Below are 26,114 nucleotides of genomic sequence, written 5' to 3'. Positions count from 1 at the left end.
TAAGGATTGGGAAGCAGACAGAGTTCGTAGAGTCTGCTAGAGGAAAAGGGTTTCAGGAGCCGGGTGCTCAGGGTGGAACAGGCAGAGATGTTTTATTTCCAGCAAGGAGTGATTGGCTCTGAGGACTGAGTCTGAGCCACAGGGTCGGGAGCCAGAGATGGACCTGGCCGCCATACTTGGGGTCCTCCAGATCCAGCGTCAACCAAGTATTACCTCATCAAATGCTGGCAGCCACCTTGGGACATTGACAGCTCAGTTCTAGGCTTGGGCCTCACATCCAGCGTTGTCCCTGTCCCCTCAGGAGTCTGAGCCTGGGCCGAGGCCTGGTGGCGGCAGCAGGAGCAGCTTCGGATGGGGTTATGTAGAATTATCAGGTACCTCGCAGAGGGGCACAGCCAAGGTCTGGCAGGGAGGGACCAGCGGTTCACAGCCGTGTTTTGTTTGGCCAGCACAAGTTGGCAGAGGGGGCGGGGTTGCTTTTGGCCTTCTGCTCTGTTTTATTTATATTTATCTGTGATTGCCCAGGGCAGGCATGTCCTCTCCAGAGTGCCGGGCCTCAGCACCCCTCAGCCCCTCGGCTCCCCCCAGCTCCGGGAGCTGTGGCTTCGCAGCTTCTGTCCGCAGGGCAGCCGGGGAGAAGCGGGCATCTCTCCTGGCTCCCGCTGGCCTCCGTTCCTCTCTGGACCGTGACTTTGGGGAAATAGTCTTTAAAGTGCTGAAAGTAATTTCATTCTCCTTTCCAAGCTTTGTTACTAACTAATCCTAGTTAGAAAAAATACTTCAAAAAAATTATTCATAGTGTTCTAAAATTGCCCATGATACTAAATCTTTATAAATGTTCAGTTCTCAGTCCCCATTACTGTCTGACCCTTTTCTGTCCATGGTTCTTCAACCTCTAATAGATTCTGATGTCATTTTGTTTCTGAATTAATTTATTGGCTTCCAAGTAGCTGGATGCTTCAGGGTGTGTGTGTGTGTGTGTGTGTGTGTGTGTGTGTGTGTGTGTGTGTGTGTGTGTGTGTGTGTGTGTGTGTGTGTGTGTGTGTGTGTGTGTGTGTGTGTGTGTGTGTGTGTGTGTGTGTGTGTGTGTGTGTGTGTGTGTGTACACTGGTACCGGAACTTGAACTCAGGACATGGGCATTCTCCCTTAGCTTTTTCACTCAAGTCTGGTGTGCTCCATCACTTGAACCATAGCTATACCGCTGGCTTTTTGCCGGTTCATCAGAGATAAGAGTCTCATGGACTTTTCTGCATGAGCTAGCTTCTAACCGCAGCCCTCCAATCTCAGCTTCCTGAACAGCTAGGATTACAGGTGTGAGCATCCAGCTCCAGTTACAACTTCTTTAATGACAGGGGAAAGCAAAATTAAACAGCAAGAGAACATAAGAAAAGAATTTCATGAGGGGGGAGGGGGGAGGAGGATTGGATGGGGGCGGGGGGAGGATGGGAAGGGATGGGAAGGGGAAACAAAGGAGGAGGCTACAATGCTTGATAAGAAATGTACTCATTATCTTGCCCATGTAATTGTAACCCCTCTGCACAGTATTTTCACAATAAAAAAATAATTTCATGAATCACAGACAATTCAGATTCTAATAGGCCTCTTTTACTCATTTGTGCTTGAATGCATGAAAACTGTTCATACTTAAGAATGTGAAGTTGTTCGCCTGATATCCAGTACATCGAGATGTTTAGTGATGACATCAAGAGTCTCCCATTCTTGAGCTTGCAGAGAAACGCAGACCAGCCCCCTCCTCTGTTGTCTCTTGCTTCTCTAGCCCAGGAACTGTGGATGGCTTCCAGCAGCTCCACTGTACTTTAATAAGCGAATTCAGAAACTCCAGGCAGACTTCCAAAACTTGAGGTTTTGCTTAAGTTCCCTTTATTTATTGGTTTGTTTCAACTTCTAAAAAAAAATCTGGCTGGGAAAGTTGGTGCAGTATATTTCAGTTGTAGAAGTAAAATAAAAGTAATAAGATTTGATGCAAGATATTACAACCTTGAGCGTCTTTGATAGATGCAAGAGATGATGATCTTGAGTCTCTTTGATAAAACAGCCCATCAGAATCGGAAAGTCTCTGTTCAGACATAATTGTACCAAACAATATTGAAATAAAGTAGTGAAATTTACTCTGTTTTCATGATGGGTGATTTTTCTAATATATACAGTGATATCTGTACAAGTATCTATATTGAAAAATTAAAAGTTCAATTTCAGATGTGTTGGTCTGTGGATTGCAAGTATAAGCTATTATTTGTGAACTTCCAGTTTTTTGTAGAAAGTTTTGAGTTTGTGAAACTTCTTATAGATAGTAGATATACAAAAAACCATGATTAACGTCCTGATTTTTACCATTCTGCTGTGCTTTTAAAACAACCTTTTAATTTTAAACCAACCAAAAAATTCTCTTTGTTTTAGCATGGATGACATTTAACTCTGAATGCAAAAGTCAGATACTCAAAACCATAACTAACACTTGAAAACTTCGAGAATTTGTGCAATTGCTGCTAGGGATATTTTTCCCCTTTGATCAACATAGATTTAAATGAACCACAAGTCAAAAGTCTCAGTTAAACTCAAGAAGATTACCAACATAATAGTAGAAGTTAATTCGCAAGAAAATTTGCATCTGTACGGTAAAAAAAGTTGGTTAGGAACCAATATGCCGAGTTTCTAGGTGCTTATACAATACTTAGAAACCAAAATCAAGGAAGCATGTATTTATACCAGGTACAAGAAGAAATGAAAATCCGAGTGAGTATACCACAAGATGAGTCTCCTTTCTGTCTTCATCCCCTAAAAGTGGCCTTGCTTCTCTAAGGTCTGACAAAAGCATGATGAAAAGCAAACATGGAAGGAGGTTTTCTATTACTTCAGTTTAGCTTTAGCTACGCCATCACGTCCTCCTCCTCACCCCTTCCTCTGTGCAGTGCCTCCACAGTGGCTTGGGAAAGTCCTGAGTCTCCAAGTCTTCTTTGCAGGGTAGAGAGGGGCTGGGGTGAAACTGGACTTGTCCTGTGCTAGCCAAGAACCCGCACCCCCGCACCCCCACACACACACTCTGCCACAGGCCCAGCTTCTAGAGTATTGCACTCAGATTAACTTCATTTTGTTTATATACAAAACCTAGCCACAACATAAGAGGAAAGAAGAACTCCTGACCCTCCATTTTTTGCAGCACTCCAGCTCAAAGTTAGCATGGCTTGTTCTCTTCAGAAGCTTCTCGTTGTGCTGCGTTTGCAGTCCCGGTTGGGTCAGCCCTCGCGTGCACCCCTCCAGCTCATCCTGGAAGGTCACATGACAGCACCTCTCCATAGTCAGGTGGTCCTGGAACAGAGATAGACATGCTTCTCGGAGCGGCAGCCCCCTCCCCCCGTAGCTGCCTATTTCCCACAATCCGAGACGGTTAGACTTGAACGCTCTTGCTAGCCTGCAGCTTAGATTGTGTCTCTTCTATTGTCCCACAGAAATCACCATCTACCTTCCTTCCTCTGAGGCATGGCCTCGTCAGACTCACAGAACGCTGTCATGACAGACCCCAGCCATGTCGCCCAGTCCGGGGGTGGGGGCTTTGAAGTCAGAGGACTCTTCCCGCCCTGCTGTTTATTGATTAGCCGTGTGAACACAATCATGAACCGTCTGGTTTCCTCATCTGCAGAATGAGAATCATAGAATGGACTCTTTCCCTGACATTGATGACAGGATGCAAGCGGGCTAATATATGCAAAGTAATAATACGCAGCTGGCACATAGTGGTTATTGTTCCTTGGTGTCTGTCTCTGGGCATGTTTATTCATAATTGCAACTAACCAAGATTTACTATCCAGCCTCATCATTAGTCCTTTATGAGCTGAAGGTCTCTGCGGCCATTTAACTAGTCAGATGCTAACGATGTGTTGACCTCTCATGGTTTCTATGTCTGTGTTCCTTAACACAGTTCCTAAAGATGGCCTCAAATGCCAGGCTGCATTTGAAGAAATGAGGACAAATTACATCAAAGAACTGCGGAAGATGGTGACCAAGTGTCCCAACAACTCTGGGCAGAGCTGGCAGAGGTTCTACCAACTGACCAAGCTTCTGGACTCCATGCACGACGTAAGTAGCATGCTAGGCTCTGGTCAGAGAAGGAGCCTCGGCCATGTGTCACGTGCCCCATCGGAACCAGATCGTGTCCTTTGGGGAGAACCGAGCTTTCTCATCTAGTGGGAGGCTGCAGGAGTTCAGACTGGCTTGAGCGGATTCCTCTCGATCGCCCGCAGAGCACATTCTCTTCCACAAAGGGCGGCTCTGTGTCCACGCCGGGGAAGGCCGTCAGATTTGCTACAGGTGTCAGATAGGGTTTCACATTTTTGCTTGCCATTTAGGAAATGTTTGGTTAAGTACAAATGTTTGCTTTCACATTACACAAATAGTGTCCGTCTTCTACAACTGCTAATCTAACAACTCGATCTTTCGAAAACATTATTTGTGGTTCAGGGCCAGTTTGGACCATTTCAATCTTTGCCAAGTTTTGAATCCTATAGTCATTATTCTTCATGGGAGTCATTCTTTATTATTCTTCATATCCTGTGCAAATACGGAAAGTAAATTCTGCTCTTGTTTCTCACTACACCAATCAAAGATGTAGTGGAGGAGTTAGCCGTTTCAACAAAACATTGATTCAGATATCTTCCTTTGTGTGTCACTTAAAATATGCTTCTTGCTGGGTTCCTGTGGCTCACACCTGAACTCCTAACTAATTATGAGGCTGAGGTCTGAGGATCACTATTCAGAGCCATCCTGAGCAGAAAAGTCTGTGAGAGTCCTATTTCCAGTTAAACACCAAAAAAGCCATGAGTGGAGCTCTGGCTCACGTGATGAAGTACTAGTCTTAGGCAAAAATGTTCAGAGACAACACCCAGATCTTCAGTTCAGGCCTCCGTACCAGCACACACAAAAATAAACAAGCAGATTCTGCTTTTCCTTTCACATTGCAAACAGGTTTTTCCAATTCTGGCTCAAAGAATGTTGTAGACAGTCATGCTAAGTCAGTTCTTCATGTTTGGGAAGTTTCCAGGGTTTCTTCCAGAGATGTTCCTGTTCAGATTTGGCCTGGGTGATTTGACAGGCTTGATGAGCGATATTATAATGCTATTCCAGTTGTAATGAAAGTTGGCTCGTGTAGTGGCACATCAGCTCTCTGTGATACTAGAATGTCCTTGCCCAGTGTTGCACACATGGGGATCCTGGCACATCGCTGACCTCTGCTTTCTCTAAATTTCTTCCACGATGACAAAGTTGTTACAAGGTGAATTCTGTGATACATAACTTTGCTGCTTATCAGGAATTTAAATTGTGTGGCCTAGTACAAATCAGGGATGTTGGTAAGCCAGGCCCTGTGATCCTCACCGGAGGAAATACAGGAGATGGAGCTACAGTGGGTGTGTGGCCGTCCATTCTACACACACACACACACACACACACACACACACACACACACACACACACACACACACACACACACACACACACACCTCCTACGTGAGGGAGAAGCACATTACCTTTTTCCCACTGATGTCACTAAAGGGTCATCTTCCTAGAGATTAGAGTGGAGAGAATGGAAACTTGTAGTTCTTTCTTAATAATTTTATTTATACAGGCATCAAAATCATTGCGTAGTTATACATACAATTACAGGTGGAACATTCAGACTCAATGGTGGTGTATGCTTGTAGTCCCAGATATTTAGGAGGTATAGGCGAGAGGATTCAGAGTTCCAGGTAGGCCCAGGGCAAAGTTAGACCTTGTCAATCTGTGCTGAAGTGATGTGCAATTCTTTATATAGACAATGCTTTCTCTTTCTTTGTGGGAATACCAAGCAATAGAATGCCTGTTAATACTGGAGTGGTATTTTCATTTTTTCAGGAAACACCAAAATGTTTTCCAAAGTAGGTGCATGATTTTATATCCCCATAAGAAATGACAGTTCTGACTGCTCTACATCCTAGCTAATACTTAGCATGGTTGTTTCATTGTTATTGTTATTGTGCTTGAACTCAGGGCCTGGGTGCTACTCCTGAGCTAGTGTTCTACCACTTGAGCCACACCTCCACTGCTGGCTTTTTGGTGATTAACTGGATATAAGTCTCATGATCTTTCCTGCCCTGGCTGGCTTTGAATCAAGATCATCAGATCTCAGCCTCTTACTAAGTAGCTAGGGTTATAAGTGTGAGCCATTGGCACCCAGCTTTGTTTGGGGCCATTCTGTAGTGTATGGTATCTCTCTGTAGCTTTTAATTTTTATTTCCTAATGATTGATGAGGTAGAGCATCTTTTCCTTTGCTCGTTTATTTCTTTACGTCTTTTGGGGGGAGATAGTATTCGATTATTTTCTTTGAAGTGTCCTTCATCTTTTTTTCTTATGTGTTCTCTGACTGTTCAGTTTTGAGAACTGTCAAGATACAAATCCTTGATCAGATATGTAATTTGCCAGCATTTTCTCCCAGTCTGTGGTTCCACTTTTCATTCTCATAAAGATGTGTTTTGAAGGAATGGAATTTTAAACTTCAATGAGTAGGTTGGCTTTCCATCACTGTACCAAAGATCGGACAGAATCACCTTGTAAAGGGAAAGGTTTATTTTGACTCACAGTCTGAGAGATTTTAGTCCATGTCAGTTGTCGTGTAGCTCTGGGCCAGCAAGCCATCTCTCATAGTGAGCAAAACATTTGTTTCATGGGGAATCCGGGAACAAAGAGAAAGAAGAGACCAGGGTCCCACAATCCCATTTGAGTTTATACCCCATGAGTGGAGGGTACACCCTAGTAATTTGAATGTATTCCTAATGGACTGAGTGTGCACCCCGTGATCTGAGTGTGCATCCCGTGATCTGAATGTACACCCTGTGAGCTGGTGTTCACCCTGTGAGCTGAGTGTATACCTGTGATCTGAGTGTATACCTGTGATCTGAGTGTGCACCCTGTGAGCTGAGTGTTCACCCTGTGAGCTGAGTGTTCACCCTGTGAGCTGAGTGTGCACCCTGTGATCTGAGTGTACACCCTGTAAGCTGGGTCTTCACCCTGAGAGCTGAGTGTATACCCTGTGAGTTGAGTGTACACCCTGTAAGCTGGGTGTTCACCCTGTGAGCTGAGTGTTCACCCTGTAATCTGAGTGTACACCCTGTGAGCTGAGTGTTCACCCTGTGAGCTGAGTGTATACCTGTAATCTGAGTGTACACCCTGTGAGCTGAGTGTTCACCCTGTGAGCTGAGTGTATACCTGTAATCTGAGTGTACACCCTGTGAGCTGAGTGTTCACCCTGTGAGCTGAGTGTTCACCCTGTGAGCTGAGTGTATACCTGTAATCTGAGTGTACACCCTGTGAGCTGAGTGTTCACCCTGTGAGCTGAGTGTATACCTGTAATCTGAGTGTACACCCTGTGAGCTGAGTGTTCACCCTGTGAGCTGAGTGTTCACCCTGTGAGCTGAGTGTTCACCCTGTGAGCTGAGTGTTCACCCTGTGAGCTGAGTGTTCACCCTGTAATCTGAGCGTGCACCCTGTGAGCTGAGTCTGCCCCCTGTGATCTGAGTGTATACCCTGTGAGTTGAGTCTACCCCCTGTGATCTGAGTGTACACCCTGTGATCTGAGTGTACACCCTGTGAGCTGGTGTTCACCCTGTGAGCTGAGTCTACCCCTGTGAACTGGGTGTGCACTCCGGTGAGCCAGAGACATCCTCTAGGCCCAGTCTCCCAAGCTCTCCACTGCCCGCACGAGCAGCTGAGGTTTGGGATCACTCTTCTTCACATGGGCTCTTGGGGGACAGTTCAGATTCCCACTACAGCAGTCAGGGTGACTACTGTTTTATTCTGAGTTGTGTTTTTCAGGCTCTCTGTAAGCAGTCAGATGAAAGCCAAAGCCACAAATCTTTCTTCCTGTTTACTTCTAGTAGCCTTGTGATTCATTGTTATTCAGGGACTTAGACATCATTTTTTCATGTTTTTTTTTTCTCTTTTCTTAAGCACTTTTGGTTGTTTCAAAAGAGGACAAATTTACTTCTTACTCCACCTTGATGAAAGGAGAACTGTTTGGGGAATCATTTAATTCCTAAACCCTTAATTAAAAGTGTCAAATGTGCTTGATCGTGAGCTGAGCATAGTAGCACATGCCTGTAATCCTGACAGTCAGGAGGGCTGGGGTGGGAGAATCAGGAGTTTCACACCTGGGTATCAGCATTAGTAGGGCTCTCTCCAGGGCTACAGAGAACTTTACCGCGTTGGCTGTTTGTGGGGCAGAGTTCTGCTCACCTGGGGGATGAGCGCATCTGTGTCTGTGGTCACGTGACCCCAGTAAGCGCTGCTCGAGTGTCGGTCGCAGTTCTGCTGGACCCTGCAGTGCGCCGGCTTCTGCCCATGTCCCCAGCTCTCAGGCCACGAGTGGATTCCTGCCACACGGTGCACAAACATGTTAGCAGGGCCCAGCCGAGCCAGGTGAAAGGAACAGTCCGGAAAGATGGGTTGACAGCTGAATGTGAGAACCGTGAGCCCTCTGAACATCAATCACCCCCACCCCCACCCCGCCCCCAAAAAAGTCCTTCATAGAGAAGCAGCTAGGGCAAGCCCCGAAGGCTAGGTGTGTCTGTGCACTGCCAACGTGTGCGCGTTGTGTGTGAAGCATAGAGGTTCTCTGTTTCATCAGATGGCCTGGACAGTAATCATTTTGAGCTCCTGGGAAGAACAGCAATGCATTCCCTATGGGTGTCAGAAGAAACACGTGTCTAACGAATCGAGTGCTAACTTCATTTGTTTTTACCGATCAAGGGCTTTTTGTATGGTCCGTGTGCAGGCAAGTGAGCGTTCAAGGCGAGAGTAATAGCATCCCTCTTTTTCTATTAAGGAGCATAGAATTGTATTTTGATTTTGTTGCCCAGACGTGACAACACATAGTCGCATGGTGGACAGAGTGGTGTAAGACGCAAACCAAGCAGAGGAGCCCAGCTCCGCCTGCCACTGGCTTGCACCCCGTGCAGACCCAGGGAGCCGGCCGGGCGGGGGAAAGCAGGCCGGGAGCTCCGTCACCTGGCCGCAGCCAGGACCTGGATGGCAGGCAGCTGCTCCTCGTTCATTCCTATGTCCTGGCCTGAAGGAGGAAGGGGTTCCTCTCATTTAGCAAATATCGACGTGTGTAAAAGTGCCCGTTTGTGTGTGCAAAGCCCAGAGGCACACAGCCAGCAGCACCTGGAGGTCAGAGGTCAGGAGTGCTGAGTACAAGGCGCCCCGGGGTGACATCACTGACGTTCCTTCTGAGCTGACGCCAACCCTTCCTGAGAAGGCGTCGAGGCCAGCTGCATTTGGCTGGACTATGGGAGACTCCAAAGAGGTGTCCGTGTGCCCTGATCGGGGATGGCCGCAGGTCCAGGTGGAGGGGGACCCCCCCCCAGAGCCCTGGGGCCGGCGGGGTTCTCATGTCACCATGGTGACAGGAAGTGCAGCTGCCGGGTTGGAAAGCAGTCTCCGGGGGCTTTGCATCCAGCTGCTTTGCTCTCCAGCTCCCCAGACTCATTTGGATCTCCTGGAATCTTCTGGAATGCATTCCTCCGCTGAGGGTCCAGCGTTAGGTCTCGAAGGCGGTCCAGCTGGGTTTGCATTCAGCTGTCCTGTGGGTGGAGACGCTCCACGAAACGCAACGGCAGGCCTCTCTCAGCCTTGATGCCGGCTTCAGCCTGTGATGCCCAAGCCTGGACCAGATAATGGCCACCAAGCCAGGCCTGGCAGGCGGCGACGGACACAAATGCAGGTCGAGGGGGAGCGGGGAGAGCCGGTACCACACAGGCACACAGGGAGCCTTCCGTCATTCTCTAGGTGGAAAAAGACACGCAGTTCCAGTGATACCATAAACCAACAAAGAAGCGCCGTCAGCGAGACGAGGCCGGCATTACTTCGAGAGTCTCGCTGCTCGTTTCATTAGTGGGTGCATCGGAGCTATGGGACGGGTAATTTCCCTCACGGCCCTCCCACTGGTGGGTTTGAGATACACAGACCCTATCTTAAGCCCTTCTTACTGAACCACGAAGACTGCAACGTGTGCGTTTGACTCTTTGCACCATTTGTCTAGTGAGGCAGTCTGCTCACTGGCTCCCTGGGTTTGCCCTAGTCTTTCCAGGCCAGTGCTCCTTAGGAAAAGGTTCCAAAGCCAAAACGGGAGACTGCAGCGAAGTGTGAGCCCTGTGGGCCGGACGATCTCAGCTCTGGCTGTGTCTTCTCAGAGGACGTGAGCTCAAACTCTTCACCTGTGCAAGGGGCAAGCAGTAGCCGTCTTCTAGGAGTTTGGAGACGTGACTGCAGAGACATCCGCCGTGTCAAGGCGTTGAGTAGAGATGGTCCTTCCCTCTCCGCGTCGCTCAGGCGACCACAGGAGGAGATGGCTGCCGTATTTGTGGTAAAGGACTCGCTGGCAATCCCACACCTGTGTGTGTAAGACAGCCCCAGACTCACAGACACATTCTCTCCCTGTGAGCGAAGTGACTGCTTAATACAATCGTTACCAGCGTTATCCTGCCTTCTTTGATGAGACCATGACTAAGAAAGATTCTAAATAAAGGGAGAGTTGTTTATTCCAGTCAGCTGAGTGAGCAGGCCTTATCTCCCCAGGCGCCCAGGGAGAGGAGGACAGATTCCACCACAAGCGCTCTTTTTGGAAAGCAAATCTTCAGAACAAAACATTACAGTGAGTAACTGACAGGACCGGCTTACTCGGATTGGAGAAACCAACGGGACTAATTACTAGATGTGCATGCGGTCACTTTCTATAGTCCTCTGATAGATAAGGGCTAATGTGTGCCTGCAAAATGCTGACTTTTTTCTTTCCCTCCTCCCTCCCTCCCTCTTTCCCTCCCTTCCTCCCTCCTTTCCTCCTTCCTTCCCTTCCTCTCTTTCTCCTTCCTTCCTTCCTTCCTTCCTTCCTTCCTTCCTTCCTTCCTTCCTCTCTCCCTCCTTCCCTCCCTTCCTTCCTTCCTGTTTGAAATCAGAGCCTCACACTTTAACTAGAGACAAGCTTTACCACTTGGGTTGATCTGAAACTTGGAAGGGATCTGAAAGCAGGTCAGAAAAGCTTTTGAGGGGTATTACCCACAGTTGGGAACAATCTGGGGCTCCTGTGTCCAACGCGGACCCCCCCTGCCGGGCATGGCTGTGCCCACTGGAATGGGTTACGCAGGTCTCCTTAGAAGGAGGCCGAAGCCACCTGTGCTCTGTGGAGAATGTGTCAGGAGGGACAAGAGGGGACAGGCCACTTGGAATGCTGGTGCCGCCATTGTGCAGGGGAGAGCAGGTGGAGAGAGGCTGGGGCGGTTGGGTGACGGACACGACACACAGACACACAAGACAGCGACGGGGAGGCCGTGAGGAGGCCTGGCCACCGGGACCAGACGTAGCCCCTGGGCAGCATGGCCCCACCCTGGGGAAGGCAGGCAGGCGGCAGATTCTGAGGGGAGACCACAAGGAGCTTATTTTGGACCCTTTAGGGTCTGGAGGGCAAATGGCAGGTGCCCTCGGGGCTCTGTGGAAGACACCACACTGGGGAGGCTCCCCACGCAGTGATCACCCAGTGATTTACTGCCCAGGGGAGCCTGGGGACAGAGGACAAGGCTGGGAACTGAACCCAGAGGAAAAACTGCCCAAAAGACCAGAAATGGGGGTCGCCTGCCATGCACTGAGGCAAACACAGTCATGGAGGTAAAGCTGGAGAAAAGCATCCCCACTGTGCAGGCCAGGGCTCGGAGACGGGACCGTGGCCAGGTCAGCTAGCCGGGCTGCACAGCCGTCCCGTGGCCATAGCAACAAGGCGGGGTCAAGGGGAACAGCAGGTCAAGCTGCTTGCAAGCCTGGGGCTTCCAGGAACCATGTCAAAGGCCACACAGCAAGCGGTGAGGACCACAGTCCAGCGACCCACCATGCCGCTGCAAAGCATCTGCGTAAAACTGCTTTCCTCACTGCTAAAGAGCGGAGGCCCTCTCCACTTGGGAGGGACAGCTGTAAATGCGCATTGCCAATGTGTTGGGAGAAACTGCAAAGATGCTGAGTTTCTATGTCTCAGCATGGCTAAGTAATCATGTCTTCAAGCCCTGGCTTTGTACATAACCCCCAATTCATTATATTTTTTTAATTTTTTTTTTTTTTTTTTTTTGTCACATGTAGAGCTTGAACTCTGGGCCTGCGCACTGTCCCTCAACTCTTCTGCTCAAGGCTACTGCTCTACCACTTGAGCCACAGCGCCACTTCCGGTTTTCTGGTAGTTTATTTATAAAGAGTTTCACGGACGTTCCTGCCCAGGCTGGCTTTGAACCATGATCCTCCAATCTCAGCCTCCTGAGTAGCTAGGATCAGGTGTGAGCCACTGGCACCTGGCTGTATTTTTTAATTCATTTTTGCTAGTTCTGGAGTTTGAACTCAGGGCCTATTTCTTTTTTTTTTTTTAACTGTATTTTTTTTTGTCTTTTCTTTTTTGGTACTGGGGATCGAACCCAGGACATTGCACTTGCTACGCAAGCGCTTTGCCACTGAGCTACATCCCAGCCCAGGGCCTATTTCTTGCTAGGCTGGTTCTCTACCACTGGAGCTATGCCTCCAGGCTGACTTTTGGTTCATCATTTTGGTGATGGAGTCTTGTGGACTTTTCTGCCTAGGATGACCTTGAACCTCAATCCTCCAGATCTCAGCCTCACCAGTAGCTAAGATTATACACATGGCTTACTAGTACATATTTCCATCCCTGACAGAAGCCTTCCCGTGGTCTCTCTACATACAGAGAGAGCCTGCATATAGGTGTGTGTACAGCTTAACCCCAAAGGTACCACGAGGCCTGTTCCCTAGCCTGACGTCATCCCCTGCACCAGGCCTAGCCCTCCCACCCACCCCTGCTGCTGCCACGTGGCCCCTCCTGGTGTTGGGCACTTCCCACTCATGACCACAGAAGCATCTTCTTCCTCCACCTAGCATGCCCACCCTTGGTTTTCTGTGTCTGACTTCATACAAAATCTGCTTTCTTGCTTAAGTCTTTGGAAAAGGTTAAAGAATTTGGACTTGTTTAGCAGCTAGGTTTGAGACTAAGACATTGCCTGCTGCTGCTGGTCATAACCAGCAACCTTCTAAGATGTGATTTCCCAGAGTTCAGGTGGAAGGGACCACCAGGGGCCATGCTTCCAGAAGAGCCGGTCCAAACCCAAGCCGCCCCCCTAACCCCGATCTCCCGTCAATCTGAGATCTTCCCAGGGGAGATTTACAGAATCTCTCTCATTGTTTAACACCTGTGCTCATAAATCCCCCCTTCTCAGGCAGCCTAAATCCCTCTCCTTAGGGTAGAATAATAAGGCGGTGATGCCTGGCTTTACCGCCGCCTTCTAACTCTCCTCATTAAACCCTCTGATGTCCCCAGGAGGTGAGGAGGAGTAAATATTACTATCAAAACTTAGTCATCCCCTGCCTTCATTCCCTGCTGTACAAAAAGAGAACGATGGGAATATTTGCCTAAGCTTTTTCCCTCCTCCTCTCCTTATAGAGAGAGGAATTAAGACAGGGCGATTAAGTACATTTCCCAGGTTCATTCGTGAGATAGGCAGAAGGCGGGGTGTGGAGGAGGAGCTGCCCGACACCTGGGTGTGTGTGTGTGTGTGTGTGTGTGTGTGTGTGTGTGTGTGTGCGCGTGTGCGTGTACATGCGTGCGTGTCACATAATGTGTGGCTGTTGTCCTCTTGCAATGCTTAGTAAGCTTTGAACATTGGGCCCTCTGCTTTGACTTGGCAGTGGTCATGTGAGTCACACGTCTCTTGTGGACACCAGAGGCTCTGTGTAGGGCGGGGACAATCAGAGGGGTGAGGAGTTACTGCACCCGTGCATGGGTCCATGTGGCTCACTGTGTGTCATTGCAGACAACAGGGACAGCACTCCACGGTGGACATACAAAAGGCCAGCAAGGTGCCACAAGGCTCGTTAGGCTTAGCATCCTGGCTCACAGCACTGGAAAATGTATGTAGGGAAACAGCATCATCCTCAGCTTCTTTATTTTCTGCATTTACCTATGCATTGGGCGGTTCACCTCGTGCTAAAAACAGAGCAGCAAAGACGCGCCACAAGGTGACAGCCATGTTGTTCAGCTCTCCTGCTGTACGGACGTGTCCTTTCTGAGGTCTGTTTCCCGCCGTGGTGTGTTGCTTCTGAGGCTGCTTGGCTGGGGGTTCCGGTGTGATGGCACCTCTCCCCCACCCTCAGCCCCGAGTTAGGTGAAGCATGAGCTATAGCGCGCTATAGGCCGTGAATTCAGTGTCAATGAATCACTAATGCAGGAATTTTCCCACAGCATTTTCTAAAGGCTGGAAAACATCTGTATAATAATCAGAAGGCTACATCTGGCTACCACCATAGTGCTGAATTCAGGCACCTTGTTCTGCTCTTTGAATATGTCTGAACTTGATTATCCTATACTTGACACATATTTTAACAAATACAACCTCTTCTGCCAAAAGACTGGATCACTTTGGAGAAATTGCCTGGAGTCTGGGAGTGCCTTGGGTCTGGGGGGGTCCAGTAGATTTTTGTTCTACAGTGTGTCAGAAAGTAGATTTCCTGAGCCTTTGTGGGCTGGGCAACAGCTCTTAGAACTACCTGGCTTTACCATGGTATAGAAATGCAATAATGTACAGGAAACACTGTGGCCATGTTCCAGTTATAGTTTGTAGAATTGTACCAGGTCATAAATATTTTTCTTTTCTTGTTTTTGACCTTTTAAAAAGTACAATAAAAACATCCAAAATAACCAAATTTACAAAGCAAAACAAAATGGCCTGGACATCTATCTCTGGATCAGAAGCGTCTTAGAAGGAGGGAACCAACGGAAGGCATGCCGTGCCGCGCGAGGCCTGCCCAGCACCGCGTCCAGAGACTGAACTGAGGACTTCACAGGCTAGTCCAGATTTCCTCTACACTCACACTGCCAGCACAGGAGCTGGAGCTGGTTTAGCTTTTGTGGCTTTCTTGGTATAGTGTACATTTGCAAGGAAGATCTAGGAAATATTGAAAACAAAATTAGGGAAAGTTCATACTTCTATATACAGTAACATGCCAATGCACTTCAAACCCAAGCCCCTCATTAGCCCCTTTGTTCTGCAATGCTCTAATTATCCCTTTATCTTTAAGCCTACATTCTTCTTTCCTGTGGTGTCATTTTTCTTTGTATTTTTCCCATGTACAATAGACCTTATTCACAAGAAGGCGGAGCCGCGGTCCGGAATGAGGCTGGTAATACAAGGAAACTTCAACAGGGTGGAAATTAAATAAATTTAAGTACAAAAAAAAAATTAGGAGGAAAGCGAGCCCATCTTGCTTAGCGCAGCACCCCCGATGACAACGCTGAGGACGGTGATATTCACTGCTGCCCCGACGCCGGGGCCTGGTGCTGAATTTATGATCACAAATGAGGATGGGGAATAGATTCAGATAAAACCTCCTACATGTCTAGGAGATATGAATGCTGCCAGGTGGGTAGCGAGCTGGGGAGATGCCCCCGGGTGTCAGGAGACATTGGGAGACACCTCGTTTCTACCCCGTTTCTGCGGTGACACTGGTCAGACCCAGACTAGACCCAGCCCCGCCGCTGCCCCTCCACCAGGCCCGGCCACCTGAGTAGCTGGAGCGCATGCATGATCTGGAGTGCATGCATGACCTGGAGCGCATGCATGATCTGGAGCGTATGCATGACCTGGAGCACATGCATGACCTGGAGCGCATGCATGACCTGGAGCGCATGCATGACCTGGAGCGCATGCATGATGGGCCTTGGCTCCGCTCGGTGCCGTGTAGGTGGCATTCAGTGGTGGCACCACGTGCTCCCGTGTTCTTGAATAATCATCACCCTATCGATTGACTAGAAGCTGTGTGGTGAACGAGGACCCTCCTTCTCTCTCCAAGACCTGGGCTGTTGCCTGCCTCCGGCTCTGGGATCCCGCGTCCGTCCTCTGCGTCTGGCTAACTTAGCGTGTCCCTGGGGCGCATGCGTGCTGCCACGAGCGTCCTTTCTAAGACTGACAGCTTTTCCTCTATCTGCTGTTTTCGACTAGCTTTGTGTTATGGCCGGCCCTTGCGGGGAGGGGGCCGGGCCGGGCCTGGGGTCCGAAGGGTGAGGCCGCCGGGGAGGGGGCCGGGCCGGGCCTGGGACCGTGGCTGAGGCTGGTGTCGTCCTTCCACAGGGGCACCCGATGTCGGAAGGCCGGCCGGGTCCTCCGACGGGGTTTTGTGTGAATATTGATGTTGCTTTTTCTGTGGAAGTGCGGCTCCGAGGGGCGGGCTGCGGAACGGCAAGGCCGTGGGTGCGCTTCCCGTGCAGCATTGTTCCTCCTCTGTTCCCCTTCCCATCCCCCACCCCACCCCCAAAGTTGTAAAGTTCGTTTTTTGACGTGACGACTTGTACGTCTCATTGTTGCGGTGGACGCGGGATTTGCTGGCACGGGTGCTGCTGGCGCAGCCCGGGCACCGGGTGCTGGAGAGGCCGTGTGCGGAGAGGACACCGCCCCGCGCTGCCCCGCAGCGCCCTGCGCCCCGGCCTCTCCCCGCACCCAGGCCTCTCCCTGCACCCTGGCCTCTCCCCGCACCCTGGCCTCTCCCTGCGCCCCGCAGCACCCTGCGCCCCGCAGCGCCCTGCGCCCCGGCCTCTCCCCGTGCCCCGGCCTCTCCCCGCGCCCCGCAGCGCCCTGCGCCCCGGCCTCTCCCCGCGCCCGGCCTCTCCCCACACCCAGGCTTCTCCCCGCACCCGGCCTCTCCCCACGCCCGGCCTCTCCCCGTGCCCCGGCCTCTCCCCGCACCCCAGCCTCTCCCCGTGCCCGGCCTCTCCCCACGCCCGGCCTCTCCCCGCACCCCAGCCTCTCCCCGTGCCCGGCCTCTCCCCGCACCCCAGCCTCTCCCCGTGCCCGGCCTCTCCCCGCACCCCGGCCTCTCCTCGCGCCCGGCCTCTCCCCATGCCCCGGCCTCTCCCCGCACCCCGGCCTCTCCCCGCACCCCGGCCTCTCCCCGCACCCCGGCCTCTCCCCGCACCCGGGCCTCTCCCCACACCCAGGCCTCTCCCCGCGCCCCGGCCTCTCCCCGTGCCCGGCCTCTCCCCGTGCCCGGCCTCTCCCCGTGCCCGGCCTCTCCCCGCACCCAGGCCTCTCCCCGCACCCGGCCTCTCCCCATGCCCCGGCCTCTCCCCGCACCCCGGCCTCTCCCCTCACCCTGGCCTCTCCCCCCACATCCAGGCCTCTCCCCACACCCAGGCCTCTCCCCATGCCCCGGCCTCTCCCCGCACCCCGGCCTCTCCCCGCACCCCGGCCTCTCCCCGCACCCCGGCCTCTCCCCGCACCCCGGCCTCACCCCACACCCAGGCCTCTCCCCGCACCCCGGCCTCTCCCCACACCCAGGCCTCTCCCCGCGCCCCGGCCTCTCCCCGCGCCCCAGCCTCTCCCCACACCCAGGCCTCTCCCCACACCCAGGCCTCTCCCCGCTCCCCAGCCTCTCCCCACGCCCGGCCTCTCGGCCTCTCCCCACACCCAGGCCTCTCCCCGCACCCAGGCCTCTCCCCGCACCCAGACCTCTCCCCGCACCCAGGCCTCTCCCCGCGCCCCGGCCTCTCCCCGCACCCAGGCCTCTCCCCGCCCCCGGGCCTCTCCCCGCACCCCGGCCTCTCCCCACACCCAGGCCTCTCCCCGTGCCCGGCCTCTCCCCACGCCCGGCCTCTCCCCGCACCCAGGCTTCTCCCCGTGCCCGGCCTCTCCCCACGCCCGGCCTCTCCCCGTGCTCGGCCTCTCCCCGCACCCAGACCTCTCCCCGCACCCAGGCCTCTCCCCGCGCCCCGGCCTCTCCCCGCACCCAGGCCTCTCCCCGCCCCCGGGCCTCTCCCCGCACCCCGGCCTCTCCCCACACCCAGGCCTCTCCCCGTGCCCGGCCTCTCCCCACGCCCGGCCTCTCCCCGCACCCAGGCTTCTCCCCGTGCCCGGCCTCTCCCCACGCCCGGCCTCTCCCCGTGCTCGGCCTCTCCCCACACCCAGGCCTCTCCCCGCACCCCGGCCTCTCCCCACACCCAGGCCTCTCCCCACGCCCCGGCCTCTCCCCACACCCGGCCTCTCCCCACACCCCGGCCTCTCCCCGCACCCCGGCCTCTCCCCACACCCAGGCCTCTCCCCACGCCCCGGCCTCTCCCCACACCCGGCCTCTCCCCGCACCCCGGCCTCTCCCCACACCCGGCCTCTCCCCACGCCCCGGCCTCTCCCCACGCCCCGGCCTCTCCCCACGCCCCGGCCTCTCCCCACACCCGGCCTCTCCCCGCACCCCGGCCTCTCCCCACACCCGGCCTCTCCCCACGCCCCGGCCTCTCCCCACGCCCCGGCCTCTCCGGCCCAGGGCAGCCCTCATGCGCTCCACAGTGCAGCTGTCCAGCCTACAGCTCTGGTGGCCCTGACCCCCGCTCCCCTGCCTCTGGTGACCTTGCCCCCGGCTTTGGTGACCTTGATCCCTGCTCCCCAGGCTCTGACCTTGACCCCGGCTCTGGTGACCTTGACCTCACTCTCCCCCTCCCCCCCCTCTGGTGACCTTTACCCCACGCTCCCCGGCCCTCCCTGGGCGAGCTTGGTTTTTCCCCGCTGCGGCTCCCGCACCCCTGCCGCCCGCCCGACCCACTGGCCGGGCCTCCGGGGCAGGGGCAGGGGGCAGGCGACTGCGGCTGGGGTGCTGGGTATCCCCTCTTCCAGGTGACCCCTGACCTCACCAGAGGCCTGCAGAGGTTCGAGGCCTGGCCCCTGTCAGGGTGAGCTAGGCAGCACCCCCCGCCACTCACCTGCTCCCCACCCTTGCCTTGCTGCTTCCCGGGGGGTCTGTGCATGCTTCGAGGAGGGTCTTTAGTGAACCCACTGTCCAGGTGTGCAGTCATAGGCATGTGTACCATTTCTAAGCATGCTTTCCGTTCTTTCATGTTGGCAGCGTGGGATTCAGGTTCACGGCGTGGTGCTTGCTTGCTTTCCATACTGCCTCAAAATCTCCTTGATTGACTTTTTAATTGTCTGTAGTTGTGCAAGCGTGCTTCAATCCAACACATCCCAGTGCCAGTACACCCAACGCGTCCCTGTGAGAGTACACCCAACACATCCCTGTGCCAGTACACCCAACACATCCCTGTGCCAGTACACCCAACACATCCCTGTGTGAGTACACCCAACGCATCCTGTGCCAGTACACCCAACGCGTCCCTGTGCCAGTACACCCAACACATCCCTGTGTGAGTACACCCAACGCGTCCCTGTGTGAGTACACCCAACGCGTCCCTGTGTGAGTACACCCAACGCGTCCCTGTGAGAGTACAACCAATGGGTCCCTGTGCGAGTACACCCAACACATCCCTGTGTGAGTACACCCAACACATCCCTGTGTGAGTACACCCAACACATCCCTGTGAGAGTACACCCAACGCGTCCCTGTGTGAGTACACCCTACACGTCCCTGTGTGAGTACACCCAATGTGTCCTGGTAGGAGTACACCCAACACATCCCTGTGCGAGTACACCCAACGCGTCCCTGTGTGAGTACACCCAACGCGTCCTGGTAGGAGTACACCCAACACGTCCCTGTGTGAGTACACCAACAGGTCCTTGTACAAGTACACCGTTTGCAGATTGTTAGGTGGGTCTGGAGAGGGGGGTTCAGGGTGCAAACTACCAGACTCAACTGTGCGTTGGTAATGTTTTGCCCAGGCAGGTCCTGAGCCATGATCTCCGTATCTCCCACGCTCAAGTAGCAGGGATTACAGATGTGCGCCGCCATGTCTAGTGAGAGCAGAAAAGAAAATACCAAGACGTGGTCTCCCTTTCTTGAATTTATTAGGATTAGATGTGTGTCCATTATATGGTGTGTTCTAAAGATGGTTCCATGCACAGATGATAAGAATGCTATTCTTCAGGTGTTGGGTGGAATATTCTGTAAATGTCTTTTAGGTCCATTTGATCTATACTATATTTAGCTATGATGATTTTCTGTTCATTGTTGCGTTTGGATGATTTGTTGGTTGATATGGGTGGGGTGTTGAAATCCAGTTCTATGGCTCTTCCAGCTCTCTTCAAGTCTGTTTGTTTGTCCAAATTGGGTGTTCCCACACTTAGGTGCATATAGATTTATGACTAGTCTGTCTCTTATTGAATTACTGCTCTATATGCTTTTATGTTTTCACATAGATTTCCTTTTCTTTCTTTCTTTCTTTTTTTTGTCATTTGTAGGGCTTGAACTCAGGCCCTGGGTGCTGTCCCTGAGCTGCTTTGTGTTCAAAGCTAGTGCTCTACCACTTGAGCCACAGCACCACTTGTGGTTTGTGAGTGGTTTATTGGAGATCAGAGTCTCCTAGGGACTTTCCTGCCCTGGCTGGCTTCAAACCAAGATCCTCTGACCTCAGCCTCCTGAGTAGCTAGGATTACAGGCCTGAGCCACTGGTGCCCGGCCAGTTTTTATCTTAAACTCTATTTTGTCAGATATAAATATAGCGACTCCTACTTTTTCCAGGTTTCTGTTTGCTTGGAATATGACTTTTGATCCTTTCAATTCTATGTTGTGCACAAGTGTGCTTGTGTGTGCTAGCATCTGACTTCTATAGGAATAGGAAGAATTCGATTTTGTTGACTTTCCTTGTTGCTTTGAATTTTCTTTGTTCCAGTCTTTTTCTTGTTTGTGACTTAATGGTTGTTGTATTAACAATGTACGGTTGTCTTCTGTTTCTCTTTTGTGTACCTACTCTTCTAGTGCTAGCTATACTTTGTCTGCTTCCCTACTGGTCCTTATCTTTCCTCTTTGTCAGGATGTGAGACTCCTGAAAGCACCTTTTATAAGGTTGGTCTGGTGATTGTGAGATCCATGTGTTGGTTTTCTTGAAATGAGAGAGTCTTGTTGGGCATAGTAGGAATTTGGTTGGCAGTTATTTTTTGGGATGGGTCCGATTTCCTCTAGGACACGGGGTTTCCGTGGGATATCTGGTGTTAACTTTATGGCAGTATTATAATGGAGACTGGTCCTATTTTCAGACAGATATTTAAATTCCTTCTTTGTCCTGTGGTTTTGACTGGTTGATATAATACCCTAAGGTGAAGATCTTTTCTGCTCTTTTCACTGAATAGGCCTTCACTAATACCACCATCGCTGCCTCCTCCTTCTCTTCTTCCTCCTCTTCCTCCTCCTCCCTTTTAACTGCAAGCATTCAAAGATCCAGTTTGTTCTTTTAGTTTTCTTTCTTTTATTTTTATCCATATTCCACAACACCTGCCTCAAGTTCATATATTTTCTTCCACTTGACAATGTCGTTGAGATTTTTTTAAACTCTTATCTCTTCAGTTAGATTATTGATCTGTTTGGTTGGTATGCTTGCTGCTAAATCTCATTCATATACTGCATTTCATTTAACCGTTGCTTTCAGATCTCACTGAGCTTTTTGGTAATCAGTGCTTTGCAGTTGAATTTAAATTTCAGCTATTTGTATTTCTTTGGGATCTATTGCTAGAGAGTAACTATGGTCTTTTGAATACATTGGTTTATCCTATTTCTTACACCCTGTGTTGATAGGAGCATATTTGATGGGAGGGTCTACTATCTATCACTTTTCTTGGCAGTACAGGAATTTGAACTGAGGACTCCATGTTTGCCAGTTGGCATTCTACTCCTTGAGCCAGCCCTCCAGCTCTATCACTTGAATGGGGTGGCCCGTACGCAGCTCTCTCCTGAAGATGGGCCTCGGCCCTCCGTGGGCTTTGCAGCCTTGGCTTTGGTTCTAGCCGGGCACCGAGCTCCGCCAGAGCTTCTGTGGCGGTGATGAATGAGCCTGGGCCCAGCACGAACACCGCAGTCAGCAGCTGCTGCTCCCTCTGCCCTCAGTGCAGCAGAGCCTTCTCCAGAGCAAGGCTGTGTTCATGCTCCACGCTGTTATCCGAGTGAGCACAAGCCAGGGCACAAGCGTCCACACACACGCACACACACACACACACGTGCACACACACACCCCACTATCTGTGAGGGGCAGGGCAGACCCCATGGCATTTGGTTTCTTCTCTTTCTAGGCTATCGTTCCAGGTCTGTGAACCTTCCCAGGTTCTGGCCTCTCTCTTGGGCAGCTGTCTGAATCTCTCTCTTGCTGGTTTCCAGTGTCCGCCCCAAGGCTGCCCACCTCAACGCGGAGCTCCGCTAACCTGTTACCCCGGCTCTTCTCCGTGGAGGAGGAAGCCATCCTAGCTTGAACTTTTCACAGGCCGAAGCAGGCAGGCCTCTGGATGGATCTCCTTGGGTTCCATCTAGTCAGGGTCTCAAGGTGGCGCCCTGGAGTTAAGCCCGGGAGGGAGAGGGCAGGGCGGGCATGGGGGTTAACAGGCGCGGGGAGCCAGTAGCTCTGCACACTGGGCCCAGGGCCTGCATGGGGCACGGGGTTCTCTAGCAGTGAATGTCTCTGACGGCTGTGGTGTGAGCAGGGCCATCAGCAGCTCCTGTGGCCTTAGGTTAGGGGTGGCCTCGAGATGGGGGGCCAGGGAAGCTCCGAGCCAGCTCCCACCTGGTGTGTGGGGACCAGTGGGAGGAGCAAGGCCCCAGGTCACATCCCTTGCCTGTGTCTGTGCTTGCAGCTGGTGAGTGACCTGCTGGAGTTCTGCTTCTACACCTTCCGAGAGTCGCAGGCGCTGAGAGTGGAGTTCCCTGCCATGCTGGTGGAGATCATCAGCGACCAGCTGCCCAAGGTGGAGTCCGGGAATGCCAGGGCGCTCTACTTCCACCGGAAGTGAGGAAGACGTCTGACCAGAAGAGCTTTGCCTTAAGTCTCCCCGTGTTGTTCCACACCCATGAAGGACCCAAGAAATCATTTTCGTGTGTGTGCCGGTACTGGGACTTGAACTCAGGGCCTGTGTGCTTGCCCTGAGCTTTTTGTTGTTGTTGTTTCTCAAGTCTTGCACTCTACCACTTGAGCCACAGCTCCACTTCCGGCTTTTTGGTGGTTTTTTGGAGATAAAAAGAGTCTCACAGAACTTTTCCTGCCCGGGCTGGCTTTGAACCTCGATCCTCAGAGCTCAGCCTCCTGAGTAGCTAGGATTATAGGTGTGAGCTACCGGCACCTGGCCAAGAAATCATGTTTTTTTTTTAACATGAAGGTTGATTCAGCCTTGTTATCAGATTCTCAAGTTTCAAATCACGTGGGGGGTTGTGTCATGGATGCGGGAGAGCTGAGCAGTCTCAAAGTTCTTCCCTCTCCGCCCCCCAACGCTTAGAAACACGTTCTTGTTCCTCTGGATGAAAAGCCATATCTAGTCAATAACTCTCTGATTTTGATATTTTAACAGATGGAAGTTTTAACTATGCCATGTAGTTTCTGATATCGTTCGCTTGTTTTAAAAGGGTTCAAGGACTAATGGACTTTTTCAAAGCTTACCCTTGGTTTGCACATAAAACGTGTAGTCAATATGGGGCATTAATATTCTTTCGTTATTTAAAAAAAACACACAAAAAGAAAAAAATATATACAGATTCCTGTTGCGTAATAACAGAACACGTGACGCGGTCTGGGCGTGTCCCTGGGCTCCACACCCGCCGCTCTGGTTCCAGTCCATTTATTATTTAATTAGAATGGATAAGATGTTAAAGACAAATCCTTGGTTTCAATTTCTAGTATCTATTGTGTTGGCTTTATGAATAATTTTTTTTTGCCGTCTTTTGCTGTGCTGTACATTACTGTATGTATAAATCGTGAAGGACCTGAAATTAGGTATAAAGAACTTTTGTAAATGAGACACATACGAAACAAAAATCTTTAATGGTTAATAGGATGAATGGGAAAGTATTTTTGAAAGAATTCTATTTTGCTGGAGACTATTTAAGTACTATCTTTGTCTAAACAAGGTAAAACTTTTTTTTGTAAAGTGAAATGTTCTGCATGCATAATGAGCTGTTTACAGTGTATTTAAGAAAGGGAAAAGCTGTGCCTTTTTTAGCTTCATCTCTGACTTACCATTTTACAGTCTCTGTTGTAAATAACCACACTGAAACCTCTTTGGTTGTCTTTAAGCCTTTCTACTTCTTTCTGTACTTCATTTTGTTCTCGGTCTCCTACTTGGGGTGCACGGAGGTCCTAGCCCATATGTCAGCTCCCGCCTCACCCGACTTCCACAGGGGGGGGACCACCCAGCGCCCCATGGTGGCGGAGGCTCCCGCAGGTGTCTCTGGACAGTGCCCTGGGCCGGAAGATCGGGCAGTGCTGCAGCTTTCCAGAAGCTTCTCTGTCTCTCTCCCTCTTTCCACAAGAAGCAGAATCTGCTCTCCCAGGGGGAGGCCAGAAGCTCCGCTCCTTCCATTTTCAGAAAGCCCAACCTGCTCCTTTGGGGAGAAAAGCAAATTCCATGCGCTCTGCTGCCTGTGTGGCTGGGCGGGGCGGCCTCCTGCGCTGTGGGCTGGCAGAGCCGCAGGGAGGTGCTTCAGCTGGGTTAGTCGGGGTGGGGAGGAGACCGGATCACTAGAGGGTTTTTAGATTTTTTTTTTTAAGGTAGGTTTTAAAAAAGAAATTTTATACATAAACCGTTTTGGAGAAAAACAAAAACACTACAGATGATAGAAGCAAGACAGTGGCACTAATTTTTTTTTTTTAATTCACAAATCCGTTTGGCACTGATGTAATTTATGAGGTTCTTCCCGCCCCCTACTCCCCCCCAAATCACAACGCTGTGTATCTTTGGGGAAACTTCCCAGTGATTGCACTAAATGAACTACTTTGAATAGAGGCCAAATTAATCTTTTTAAAGCGGTGGTGATGACCATCCGATGCTCAGTGAAATCACATTATTTTCCAATAGCTAAAAGCTGTAGCTCAAGCTGGAGGCTGGGCAGGCAGCAGTCTGGGAACCTCATTCTCCAGGGTTTCCCTGCCAGCCACGCGACCTTGTCTTTCAAAGGACACCTGCGAAAAGTTGCACTCAGAGGGAGGAGCTTTTCTTACATAATTTGCAACTTTCCCGATTTTAGTTTCTAGGCAGATCTTTCCGCGCAGTCCACTTCCAGCACAGCTATTTGAAAACCACGTTCGGAAGCCACAGACCCACCGTCTGCAGACCGAGAGGCTCTGGAAGACAGAAACGGCCAGGAAAGCAGCTTCGAGTTCAGATGTTTATGAAATTGGGATTTCTGCGTCACCGGCTTCGAGATGGAGGCCATCTGCGTCCGTTCCTGGCATTGAGGAAGTGACTGGTTCTTCATGTGTGTCTCGGCAACTTTGCTTGATGAAACAGCAAAGCCATATTTGAAATTTCACTGTTCAATGCCTGTCCCAGTCCAAACCTGTCTGTCTGCTCTTATTTTTGTACCATATTGCTCTTTAAAAAAAAAAAAAAGGAAAATACCTTGGTTTGGTACAATTCATAATTCACCAAAACTTCTTCATATAATTAAAAAAGAAACACTAAACTAGTTTAAAATGAAGCAATTTATATCTTTATGCAAAAACATGTCTGTCTTTGCAAAGGACTGTAAGCAGATTACAATAAATCCTTTACTTTCATCGCCTGTTGTTTGGGAAGCAGTTCATTTGCAGGTGCGCAGGTACCGGCGCCGTGCCAGTGCTGCTGCTTTCTGCCCACGGCAGATGGGGCACAGGCTTGGCGTGCGCGGGGGGCCTGCCTAGCCTCCTCACCTCTGAGTACTCTGCTATTCCGCTTCTCTGCAGAGCCCTGTGTTAATGAGCGCATCTACACATGCATTCCCTCCGCCGTCCACACGCACACGGGCTCATTCCACACCGAGCGTCACATGAGTGGACGCCCAATGCCCATCTGACTCCTCAGTGCTTCCCCATGTGTGCTCAGCCCCTAGCAGCCTGGGAGTCCCACTCCATAAGCTTCTCCCCTTGACTCTGCTCAGAAACACGGACATGAAAGAACGCTAAGCCATGACCAGCATCCCGTGGTTTGTGGGTGTGTGCCAGGAATGGTGCCCCAGCTGCCGGGCTGGTGCCTTTACTTGGCTTTTCCACTCAAGGGCTGGCATTCAGCTTCACCTCTGACCTTTTTGCTGGTGAATTGGAGAGAAGCCTTTCTTGCCGGGAGTTGATCCTCAGATCTCAGCCTCCTG

The 26,114-nt window shown here is 51.3% G+C and overlaps 1 protein-coding gene across 4 annotated transcripts in view; it reads left to right on the top strand.

The window, feature by feature from the left end:
• The window catches only part of Nr3c2 (nuclear receptor subfamily 3 group C member 2), a 239,668-nt gene extending 214,125 nt beyond the window's left edge, over nt 1-25,543 (top strand). For all 4 annotated transcript variants that reach the window (XM_070022180.1, XM_070022182.1, XM_070022181.1 and 1 more), the window contains exons 8-9: nt 3,939-4,096; nt 22,634-25,543. In XM_070022180.1, the coding sequence (XP_069878281.1) occupies nt 3,939-4,096; nt 22,634-22,789 (314 nt within the window). In that variant the 3' untranslated portion in view covers nt 22,790-25,543. The remainder of the gene's footprint in view (nt 1-3,938; nt 4,097-22,633) is intronic.
• Nucleotides 25,544-26,114: the final 571 nt, after the last annotated feature.

This window comes from Dipodomys merriami, unplaced genomic scaffold (genome assembly GCF_024711535.1).
Source record: "Dipodomys merriami isolate MVZ:Mamm:240054 unplaced genomic scaffold, mDipMer1.0.p SCAF_15, whole genome shotgun sequence".
Classification (NCBI taxonomy): Eukaryota; Metazoa; Chordata; class Mammalia; order Rodentia; family Heteromyidae; genus Dipodomys; species Dipodomys merriami.
This window is presented reverse-complemented; position numbering and strand designations above follow the sequence as displayed.